This window comes from Oncorhynchus kisutch, linkage group LG22 (assembly GCF_002021735.2).
Source record: "Oncorhynchus kisutch isolate 150728-3 linkage group LG22, Okis_V2, whole genome shotgun sequence".
NCBI classification, from domain to species: domain Eukaryota; kingdom Metazoa; phylum Chordata; class Actinopteri; order Salmoniformes; family Salmonidae; genus Oncorhynchus; species Oncorhynchus kisutch.
The window spans coordinates 20,576,822-20,589,204 of record NC_034195.2 but is presented as its reverse complement, the minus strand read 5'-3'; the positions used below and the strand labels follow the sequence as shown (position 1 = coordinate 20,589,204).

Genomic DNA, 12,383 nt, shown 5'->3' with positions numbered 1-12,383 from the left:
TTTGGAAAGGCACACACACCTGTCTATATAAGGCCGCACAGTTGACAGTGCATGTAAGAGCATGTAAAACCAAGGAATTGTCCGTAGAGCTCAGAGACAGGATTGTGTCGAGGCACAGATCTGGGGAATGGTACCAAAACATTTCTGCAGCATTGAAGATCCCCCAAGAACACAGTGCCCTCCATTAAATGGAAGAAGTTTGGAGAAGGGCTTTGGTCAGGGAGGTGACCAAGAACCCAATGGTCGCTCTAGAGTTCTTCTGTTGAGATGGGTGAACCTGCCAGAAGGACAACCATCTCTGCAGCACTCCACCAATCAGGCCTTTATGGTAGAGTGGCCAGACGGAAGCCACTCCTCAGTAAAATTCATATGACAGCCCCTTAGGAAATTCATATGACAGCCCCAATGGAGTTTGCCAGAAGGCACCTAAAGGACTCTCAGACCTTTAGAAACAAGATTCTCTGGTCTGAAGAAACCAAGATTGAACTCTTTGGCCTGAATGCCAAGGGTCACGTCTGGTGGAAACCTGGCACCATCCCTATGGTGAAATCATGGTGGTGGCAGCATCATGCTGTGGGGATGTTTTTCAGCGGCAGGGACTGGGAGACCAGTCAGGATCGAGGGAAAGATGAACAATGCAAAGTACAGAGGGATCCTTTATGAAAACCTGCTCCAGAGCACTCAGGACCTCAGACTGGAGCAAAGGTTCACCTTCCAACAGGACAACAACCCTAAGCACACAGCCATGACAACACAGTAGTTGCTTCGGGACAAGTCTCTGAATATCCTTGAGTGGCCTTGCCAGAGCCCGGACTTGAACCCGATCGAACATCTTTGGAGAGACGTGAAAATAGCTGTGCAGCGACGCTCCTCATCCAACTTGACAGAGCGTGAAAGGATCTGCAGAGAAGAATGGGAGAAACTCTCCAAATACATGTCTGCCAATCTTGTAGGTCCATACCCAAGAATACTTGAGGCTGCCAAAGGTGCTTCAACAAAGTACTGAGTAAAGAGTCTGAATACTTATGTAAATGTGATATTTCAGTTTTTTTTAAATACGTTTTACATTCATACATTTATACATTTTATACCAATATTTGTTTGTCATTATGGGGTATTGTGTGTAGATTGATGAGGGGAAAAAACTATTTCATCAATTTTGGAATAAGGCTTTAATGTAACAAAATGTGGAAAAATTCAAGGGGTCTGAATACTTTCCAAATGCACTTTTTATGTATATGATGGTGTGTATATATACATGGACATTACATGAATAGAAGATGTCTGTACAGCAGTAGATATATAGGATGAGTCTTTTCTAGGATACAGTATATACGTATGAAGTGGGCAAAACAGTAAGTAAACATTATTAAAGTGTTCAATGACTATGCAAATATGGTAGTAGTTTCTAAGGTGCAGGGTTGAGTACCGGGTTGAAGCTGGATAGTGGTATCTATTTAACAGTCTGATTGCGTGGAGATAGAAGCTGTTTTTCAGTCTCTCAGTCCCAGCTTTGATGCACCTGTAGTGTCAACTGTTCCACTTCTAGTTTTGTACATTGTGTTGAGTTTTCAATAATTGTGAGTTTGAAGTAAAATCAACAAAACATTTCACAATGCCATTGGAAAGTTAGGTGAAAAAAAGACAAAATGCCCTTACAATGATGACTGGTGTAAATCCAACTAGTTTTCAATGTTGATTTAACATCATCATATTGATTTTGATTCAATCCGTTTTGGTCCAGTGGGGGAGTCCTGCCTCCAGGACAGGACTCATGAGAATAAATGTCAATCTACTATGAGGTCAAGGAAAGAAAATCCATTAGAGAATACTCAAACATCAAACAAGTGCATATTTCAACAATATATGAATGCAATACACATATTAAAAATATGTTTGCAATAATATATACTATTAATACAAAAGTGGACATCCCTTCAAATGAGGGATTCTGCTATTTCAGCCACACCCGTTGCTGACAGGTGTACAAAATCGAGCTCACAGCCATGCAATCTCCATAGACAAGCGTTGGCAAACAAATGGCCTTAATGAAGAGCTCAGTGACATTCAACGCGGCACTGTCAAAGGATACCACCTTTCCAACTAGTCCAACTTTCTGCCGTGCTAGATCTTCCGGTCAACTGTAAGTGCTGTTATTGTGAAGTGGAAACGTCTAGGAGCAACAATGGTTCTGCCGCGAAGTAGTAGGCCACACAACCTCACAGAACGGAACCGCTGAAGTGTGTAGCGCATATAAATAATTTGTCCTTGGTTGCAACATTCACTACCGAGTTCAAACTGCCTCTGGAAGCAACGTCAGCACAAGAACTTCATGAAATGGGTTTTCATGGCAGAGCAGCTGCACACAAGCCTAAGATCACCACGAGCAATGCCAAGCATTGGCTGGAGTGGTGTAAGCTCACCGCCATTGGACTCTGGAGCAGTGGAAATGCGTTCTCTTGAGTGATGAATCACGCTTAACCATCTGGCAATCCCACTGACGAATCTGGGTTTGGCGGATGCAAGAACGCTACCTGCCCCGATGCATATTGCCAACTGTAAAGTTTGGTGGAGGAGGAATAATGGTCTGGAGCTGTTTTTATGGTTTGGGCTAGGCCCCTTAGTTCCAGTGAAGGGAAATGTTAACGCTACAGCATAGAATGACATACTAGACGACTGTGTGCTTCCAACTTCATGACAGCAGTTTGGGGAAAGCAAGGTTCATACAGAAATTGTTTGTCGAGATCAGTGTGGAAGAACTAGACTAGCCTGCACAGAGCCTTGACCTCAACCCCATTGAACACCTTTGGGATGAATTGGAACACTGACTGCGAACCAGGCCTAATTGCCCAACATCAGTGCCCGACCTCAATAATGCTCTTGTGGCTGAATGGAAGCAAGTCCCCACAGCAATGTTCCATCATGTAGTGCAGGTGTTTCCAAACTGGGGTACCCCCAGAGGCATGCACAATGCTGTTGGGGGTATGCCAAATAAAAATGTGATTCACATTTAAAAATATTTTTCTTTTTACATAAAAAAAAAATCTTTTTTTTCACATTTTCAAACAGTACATTTATATCGCGGACATTTAGAAACTAAAAATGACAATTTGAAAAAATATGCAACAGGAGTTTTTGGAGCGAGAAAAAAGTGACTTTTGAGTAGTAAGACATGTATAAAAGCAACAGATACCATTAATAAGAAGGGTCTAGAAGCATCTTATGTGATGAGCTACCAAGTGGCTAGGACAGTCAAGGCCCATACTATTGTGGAGGACTTCATTCTTCCTGCTGCTGAGGATATGGCTGGGACAATGCTGGGGGAAAAGACAAAAAAAAATATACAGACAATGTCTTCATCAAACAACACTGTTTCATGACTCATCAGTGACATGGCAGGAGATGTTTTGAAACAATTACTGCTTTGCATACAAGCCAGTGAATTATATGCGTTACAGCTGGATGAGTCAACAGACGTGGAGGGGCCTGGCACAGCTCCTGGTGTCAGCACAAATCAGGACAACATGAGAGGATATTTAAAAAATACTGGACAGTCAAGATGTGTTGGTATGTACTGATGGAGCAAAAGCCATGACAGTGAGACATAGTGGAGTGGTAATGCGCGTGCAAGCAGTTGCTCCCGACACCACTTGAGAACACTGCAGCATCCACCGAGAGGCTCTTGCTGCCAAGGGAATGCCTGACAGCTTGAAAGACATTTTGGACACTACAGAGAAAATGGTTAACTTTGTCAAGCAATGCCCTGTGAACTCTCGGTGCACAATTATGCAGGTACTTTCCCAAAACGGACGACACAAACAACTGGATTCATTTTCCCTTTAATGCTCTGCCTCCAGTCCACTTATATCTGAACAAGAGAGCCTCATCGAAATTGCAACAAGCGGTTCTGTGACAATTTAATTTAATCAGAAGCCACTGCCAGATTTCTGGATAGTGTGAGAGTGGACTCTATGTGAGAGTGGATTCTCGGCCCTCACTAGCATGAAAACTAAATACAGATAGTGTGAGGAAAATTATTTAAGACTGAGACTCTCTCCAATACAACCCAACATTGCAGAGGTATGTGCCTCCTATCAAGCATACCTTTCTTATTAACCTGTGGTGAGTTATTCACAATTTTTGATGAACAAATAAGGTTTTATATGTAAGATGGCTAAACAAAGAGAAAAATGATTGATTATCATTATATTATTATTTGTGCCCTGGTCCTGTAAGAGCTCTTTGTCACTTCCCACGAGCCGGGTTGGGACAAAAACCCACACTCATAGTGTGTGTGTGTGTGTGTGTGTGTGGCAGGCTTACAAGGATGGCAAAAAACAACATTTGAGAGTGCGCTGACCCTGATGCTAGAGGGGGTAGGCAGCTGGAGGTTAAATGTTTGAAGGGGTACGGGACTATAAAAGTTTGGTAACCACTGATGTCATGAAAAGCCTTCCCAGAAGAGTGGAGGGTGTTATAGCTGCAAAAGGAGAACTAACTACATATTAATGCCTGTGATTTAGTAATGATATTCGACGAGAAAGTTTCCACATACTTTCGGTCATGTAGTCTATTTCTCATGTAGTGTATTTCTCATGTAGTGTATTTCTCATGTAGTGTATTTCTCATGTAGTGTATTTCTCATGTAGTGTATTTCTATATATTTTTTTTACACCATAGTCAGAACAAGCTAGAGTACAGATCTACTGTAAAATAAAGGCCATGCACCAAACAATGCACACATCCAGAGTGACGAAATGGAAATTCCAGAAGTTCCCAAACTTCATCACTGTTCTGCTCTCTCTTTTCTGCTGCTCGTCTTTGACTAATATTAGTTTGAAAATATATTTGATGACAAAAGATGCCATATGCATATTTCTTTAAAACAGTACACTTCCTCAAATCCTAGGCTTTAGAGGGTGACTTTCTCTTTAAAAAGTACAGTACCTCGTTGACCAAATCGGAGAGTTGTATGTATGAGCGCATATGAATAAGATGTGTAAGTGCGGATACTTTTCTGACCAATCACACCATTAGCTGGGATTACTGACAAGATGTTCACCCAATCGAAGTGGATATTTTTCAGTTAATGGCCTTATCTGGCAGAGTTTGGGATAATGGATCACACAGCTGTTTTTCTCGATTTCAGGGTTATGACAGAATAGAAGGGAGTGGGCGTATTCCTTGAATTGCATTTCGAAAAAGCTACGGACTGTTTAACGAAAAGATAATCCTTGTCGTTATTTCTCTGGAACAAATCTGGATGCGCCACTTGTTATGCTTACGACCAATAGGATTTAACTAAATAGTTTACGTTTAAACTTTAACACTAAGGTAGCTGGCTGCAGTTCATACATACAGTTTATGGTCTTGTTTATTAGCCGACGCTCTCAGAAGTTCAACGAATGCCATGCGGATTCCCATCGAAAAGTATTGTTTTACAGAGGGAAATCAGAGAGTGGCGCCTCTGACACTGGAAGTAAAGTATCTCTCTGTGTAATACTTATATGGTATTTTTCATTTCAATCTACTTCATGGAGGAATGTGCATGCTCTGTTCCATAATCAATTGACGTGTGGACCTCCGGGGGCTGGCAGAGAAAACCTGGATGACTGGAGAGTTGGCACTACGCTGAGCCTCGCAGTACAGTAAACCCAGACTCATGCTTTTGTTTATAGACTTTCACCTGAACAACGTTTTGGATGCATCTTTCAACAATGTTGCGACTGGCCTGTAAACAAATAACGCGGGCGTGCGGTAGGCCCAATTTATGTTTCCGAAAACTCAAGAAGTCCTGGATACATTGAATACGATTTTTGTCAAAGGAATAACCAGCGCCAGGTGCACGTTCACAAAGTAACTGTTCCGGCACCCGAATTGCTGCACTCTTTTGTTTCAAGTTTGTTAAAGTAGGCCTAGATGGAGTTTTGGCTGACTCATTTTAGTCTTGCCATTTTATTATTTTTAGGCTTAATTACTATCAACAAAATAATACATATTTTAAATTTGTGAGTCGGTGTTAAAATGGTTGAAAATCGGTGCTCCGTTCAAAGGGAAGGGGTCTACCACTGGTTCTCGATATTGAACTCGGCCCAGAGAGCCGAGTTCCTTTGTGGGCTTTTGGACCTCTGTGTTCCAATCGAACTACGCTTCCTCGGGTCCTGCTTGGAAGACTTAGCCCGCAAGGACTATCACTCCCTCAGGGACGCCGAGATCAAAGCCAACAACCCTGCTGACCTCTCGAACCTTACCAACATCACCGACGACGTCGTGAGGAGCAAGCTGCTCATCTCCCTCGCACTTCTCAACTCGGACAACCGAGATGCGGCGGGTGTTCTCTTCCGAACGCTCACGCACATCGACAGCGTCATCAACAACTATGGCCTACAGCTCAACGATGGACGAACGGGGGAGCAGTTCCTTCTCCTCTTCACCATGGCATCCAATCATCCGGCGTTCAGCTTTCACCAGAAACAGGTGCTAAGACAGGAGCTGACCCAGATCCAAGAGATCCTGCAGGTCACCTGTGGAGAGCAGCAGGCCGGGACTGGCGCGCTGGCCACCCTGTCTCCCGCCACTAGCATCCCTACCTACATTACTGCGCCCACCCTCAACTCCAGTCAGACTGGGTGTCCATGTTGTCATAAGGTAGGTCATATACTGTCCCCGTTGTCACTTACTTGATGGCTATATATATATATATATATATATATTAATGGTCTTGTGCCACTTCCAAGTTTGAGCAGCCATCCAAAACACAAAGTTGTAGGATACCTAACAAGCAAAGGAGTTAGTGAGTGCCAGTGCTCCCAAACACGGTCTAGGTTCTGGTATAGTGGTCTACACTCCACTGGTTCTGGTAGTGATGTTGTACAAGGGTCTTCACATCCTTGACAAATGCATCTTGTGGGACAGCTCTGTACCCTCTTTGGTATGAGAAGATCATATGAAGGAAAATGTTTTGTGGTTACACTGTAGGCCTACATTATTTATAACCGATTGAGAATAGAGTGTTGTTACACGGTAAGAACACTGTAATACGCCTGATCCTTTTACTTGTGTGGGTTTTTCCAAACGTATGGGAGGGGGGGTGATAACGTTATAGTGCTTCCCCCGTTTCCAGGTCAGGCTGAGACAAACTCGAAGGAAAGTGACCTGAAAGGAATTCATTTAACTAAACAAACATGTTTTTCACTGGTCCCCCAGGGGCATGTCTGTCGGTTGTCCCCGACCATTGGTGGTCCCCCTGAGTCCTGAACATTCACTCACAATGTCTGCCTGTAGATTCAGCATGACTTTTACTTCTCTGGAGAACCGGATGTCAACACGGCAATGTGGGAATAGGAAACCACGTCTTCCTCGTTAACAAAATATACAGCTCTCTTTGGTTTTAAAATGGATTGCAAAACGTTAGGAATGATGTTATGACAGTTTAAGGGGCTTTTGACGAACAGGAATATTATAATTTACAAAAAAACAACCTCAAGATACATCTGAAAGTGTGTGTGCGTGCGTGTGCGTGTCTGCACTAGCGTGTGTGTTTGACAGAGAAAGAGAGTCCAGAACACTTAAAAGGACAAATATAATGTTAAAATTAAAAATGAACCGTAAAACATCAGTTGGATTTGAACACAGGTTTAGGATCACTATGAAGGCCTGTTTGTCATTGGTTGAAATCAGAGACACACAGCAGACAAACACAGGGCCGTTCAAACTCGTGGCTGAGAGGAAAGTACCCTGCCTGCTGAAAGGAAAGTGGTTGGTTGTATTTAGTGTTGTTTTGGTCTTGGCCTCCGTTAAGTGCAGGCCAGCACATTTCTCAACACTGAAATCAACCCTGTGTGAGAGAGACTCAAGCTCCGGTGAATCACCAGGAAGCTCTCTCTGACTGTTTGAAGAAGAAGCCTTTACGGTCACCCTAACCCAACCAGACATGAAATATAAACCACACTCACATATTAATTATTCATTGAATTATAAACTTATGGTGATGGGTGATGAGAAGAAAGTCAATGAAAAAACTCACACATTTGTTATTAGATAATGTTCTACTTTATTTGGGGTTTAAGCCTTCAGGAAAAAAGGCAGGAGGAACTCCTTAGCGGGGTTTCAGGGCGTTATCTGCCACTGTCATGCCCGTTTCAGTTCTAAACCTCCGCTCATCCAGCTAGCATCTCTCCTAACAGCAGGATTTCCCCTTTTCCTCAAGAAAAATAGAAGATTTGGCAGGAGTCGATGCGGATGTGGCAGTAGCATACTGTAAAGCATACTTAATTGGCTTCAGAGCTTGTCTGTGTGTGTTTAGGTTGCTGCTTGGGTGAGCATGTGTGCTGCATGACCTCTGCTGTTAAACACATCAGCCTCACCACCGAGAGTGCTTCGAAAAGGAAAGAAAGACACAACACATTCGGTTTGGAATCAAGCCATTCCCATGACCAATCAGTTTGAACTGCACAACTCTAGAAAATACATTTTACCTGTCAATTATTACTGAAGCATTAAGATTACTGGGCATATACAAGTAAAGATGATCAGGATAAATTGTCCTTAAATAACATAAGAGTAGACCACCTAACAACAGTCCTTTTCAAACGGCTCACCTTTCCAGGAAGCTGGTTAGTTGTACAGACAAGTGTTTAGAGTAGCAGTGGCTATTACTCTCTCCTAGCTGTCTTCTTGACAACTTTTCAAGGTACCTAATCAGTGTGTCAGTGCCCACTGTCAATGGTCATAACGTGTAACTCTTAAGACAATATAGGCTACTGTGAAAGAGCTCTAATATTTTGTGAAAGACCAGCTGTCATATTTGTGGGAACCTTTAACTAATGACAGCTTTCCATCTCTTAAAGGGGCACTTCATCACCTTTTAACCTCATATTCAGTATCTCCAGCGCCATGCCATTTTCTATGTGAAAACTGTGATTTTCTATGTTCTGTAGTTAAAAGATAAAAAGTCCTGAGAAAATGACACCCTATGTGGTCAACAGATGTAATTTTCAAATGATTTCAGTGATTTTGAAAAATGTATGTGTGACCCTGTCTCTTACCTCTTTGAGTTATGGTAGAATGTGTGCGACAGTCTGAAAAGGCTGTCCAGGTGCTGAAAGATTACAGATCTGTAAACTTCAAACTACTTCTGACCATGGTATTAACCTCTGACTACTTGACCTGAGCTTTGACCCCTGTTTCACAGACACTGCACCGAGAGGACGGGGCAGAGCGAGTGGACGAGGGGATTGGTTCAGAACCCATGCCTCACATGACATCTCTCTCATGCAAGGAGCTGCCAGTCAAGGTGCATGTTGGGAAACCGAGCAAAGGTGAGACACAGAACTTTGCTCTGACATACTTATACGGTACACAGAAATCTGTCACACTTATCTACCCTGTCTGCGTACAACACAGGACAGGACATCCCAGTGACAGTAAGGGTCAAGGTTCTTTCCAACAACGTCACACACTAGTATGGGAATCTTGAGTTCAAACGTAATACTTTGTCAGTCGTTCGGTACGTGTCTTTAGAATAAGCAGTTCAGTTTGTGCCAGACACTCACACATGCACCCAGAACAAGAAACCACACGCTGAAACACCGAAATTGACAAACCAGACTCATTGAGGAATGTGGAGGCATGCTTGCGGTACTGCCCTCGCCCTATCAGAATGGGAAGGGAGAAAGATGGTCATATATCTAGTTCTCAATCTGAGGGTGCAACTTGGTGCAGTGAAGGGCATCAGTGTTATGTTTTACACATTGCTACGCTGCTCTGGTCCGGGTGGAGCAGCTGCTGCAGGAATCTGCCATCATCCTCTGTTTCACACTTCTCATTCTGTCATTTTTCAACCACTCCTTTACACTGTACATACTGTACCTCTCACACACTACTGAACACTTCTACTGCTATGTGGAATGATGTTTACAACCTTTACTCTACTAGAGTATCACTTTAGTATTAAGGTATTTGTTATGAGAGGGAATACTACAGCATATATGCTATTCAATCAGAGTGTAGCAGGCTGTTGTCTACTTCTCCTTAGTACAATCTTTTGAAATATTTGCTGTGAGGTTATAAACAGACCGGAATATACACTTGAATGCATGCACACCCACGAAGAAACAAACTCACAAAGGGCCATGCTTGTTTGGATTTGGATGATACTGTTGCATTGAGTTATTTGAAGGTCCCGGAAACTACAGCTATAAATATTGTATGTTTCTTAGTTGTCTGCTTTCTTTTCTATCAATTTTTTCTTGTTGGCTGGACCAACACACAGATGTTGAATCCAAGAGTGGTCACATGTTATGTAATTCACGAGCCACGTTTTCTTCTCCAGTTTTGGAAAGTTTAGTCTGGAGGTGGGACGGAGTGGAGGGAAAATGGGAAATGATGACCTCAGCAATGTGTCTTTTCTCCAAAGTTCTCAAAATAGGCAGTAGATGGTAGTACAGTAGAAGTTCTAAATTCTAGATTCCTCTTCTTCTTTGATTCACTGCACTATCTTGTAGGTAGAAGTGACAAGTCACTGGATTGTACTGTAACAATTTCATATTTTGAACACAAGTATATGCACAGACACACACACTGTGTCAGTGTGCAGGATTGTCTTTTATCTGAACGTAGTGTAACTATTAAGGGGGTTGATAGTTTTTTGAAGTGTGCTAGTGGGTTAAAGAGTTGATAGTTAGAGGAGCATGTTAAGCTGGGGTCTAATATTGCTTTGAAAGGAGCAGGTCTCTCAGTTACTCAGTAGGATTGGCCCTTTCGTTTTCTGGTAACCCAATGCTGAGTTAGCTACACTACCTCATGGCCAGGGCTGCATGCCTGTCATCAGCAGCACAAAGCAGGGCAAGCATACCTCCAAGCACACACACACACACACACAGTGGCAAGAGTGCACTTGTTATTCAAACATGCAGATAGTGAGTGACTATTATTTTGTAATGCAATCTTGGTTTTGCCTTCATTCATAATACACAACACGAAAGATGCTGATAATGCACAAAAGATAATATCTACTTTTGTGTGTCTTTGTGTGACGGTGTATTTTCACAGGGTGCAATATGTAACCAGATCTGTTAGAATGGCAGAATGCCCTGGATTAACGAGTCTGGCACCAGGCATGTGGAGCCTCCAGCAGCTGCTGCCTGCTGGGCACGGGGCAGGGCAGGGTACTGAGGGAGAGGCAAGGTGGTAGAGGGCAGTGGGCTGGGTACCTGAGCACTGTGGGCAGTGGGCTGGGTGGCTGGACAGAGGGCTGGGCAGTGGGCTGGGTGGCTGGGTAGTGGGCTGGGTGGATGGGCAGTGGGCTGGGTGGATGGACAGTGGGCTGGGTGGCTGGACAGTGGGCTGGGTGGCTGGGCAGTGGGCTGGTTGGATGGGCACTGTGGGCAGTGGGCTGGGTGGCTGGGCAGTGGGTTGGGTGGATGGACAGTGGTCTGGGTGGATGGGGGGACAGTGGGCTGGGATGGACAGTGGGCTGGGTGGCTGGACAGTGGGCTGGGTGGCTGGGCAGTGGGCTGGTTGGATGGGCACTGTGGGCAGTGGGCTGGGTGGCTGGGCAGTGGGCTGGCTGGATGGACAGTGGGCTGGGTGGATGGGCAGTGGGCTGGGTGGATGGGCACTGTGGGCAGTGGGCTATGGTGGATGGACAGTGGGCTGGGTAGCTGGGCAGTGGGCTGGGTGGATGGACAGTGGGCTGGGTGGATGGACAGTGGGCTGGGTGGCTGGGCAGTGTGCTGGGTGGATGGACAGTGGGCTGGGTAGTGGGCTGGTTGGATGGGCACTGTGGGCAGTGGGCTGGGTGGCTGGGCAGTGGGCTTGGTGGATCAGCAGGGGGCTGGGCAGGGGGTTGAGTGGCTGCCCTTACTACAACAACAACAACAACAACAACAAAATTTTCACATGTGAAATAGCTGTTTTCACATGTTGAGCTGAAGTTTCACATGAAACCATATTTTCAAATGTATTAAATTTAGAGTTCACATGTTAACACCACCTTTTCGCATGTGAAAAGAAAAACATGTTTACACCTCATATGTGAAATGTGCAGTTTTACATGTGAAAAACAATCACATGATTTTCTTATAAGCCCTTGGGCTTCCAACCACACCTGCACCCAGTTTTGTTTTGATCTGTATTGTTGTCTATCACATGTTTTCTTTGGTGAAAATAAATAAAACAAAATAAATCAAACTAAAACATGTACGAAAATTAAACGGGCAAAAATCTCACTTTCACGTGTGGAATTGCATCTTCACATGTAAAAAACAATCACATGTAAAAATCACATTTGCAGTTTCACATGTAATAATAAAACTCCACATGTGAAAATCTTACTTTCACATGTGGAATTGCATTTTCACATGTGGTGGTGAAAGTGTTTT

General features: G+C 43.8%; 1 protein-coding gene across 1 annotated transcript in view; it reads left to right on the top strand.

Moving 5' to 3' along the window:
- The first annotated feature begins 5,138 nt into the window (after positions 1-5,138).
- The window catches only part of zcchc14 (zinc finger, CCHC domain containing 14), a 32,365-nt gene continuing 25,120 nt past the window's right edge, over positions 5,139-12,383 (top strand). The window contains exons 1-2 of the mRNA XM_020456512.2: positions 5,139-6,648; positions 9,194-9,320. Coding sequence (XP_020312101.1) covers positions 6,025-6,648; positions 9,194-9,320 — 751 coding nt within the window. The 5' untranslated portion in view covers positions 5,139-6,024. The remainder of the gene's footprint in view (positions 6,649-9,193; positions 9,321-12,383) is intronic.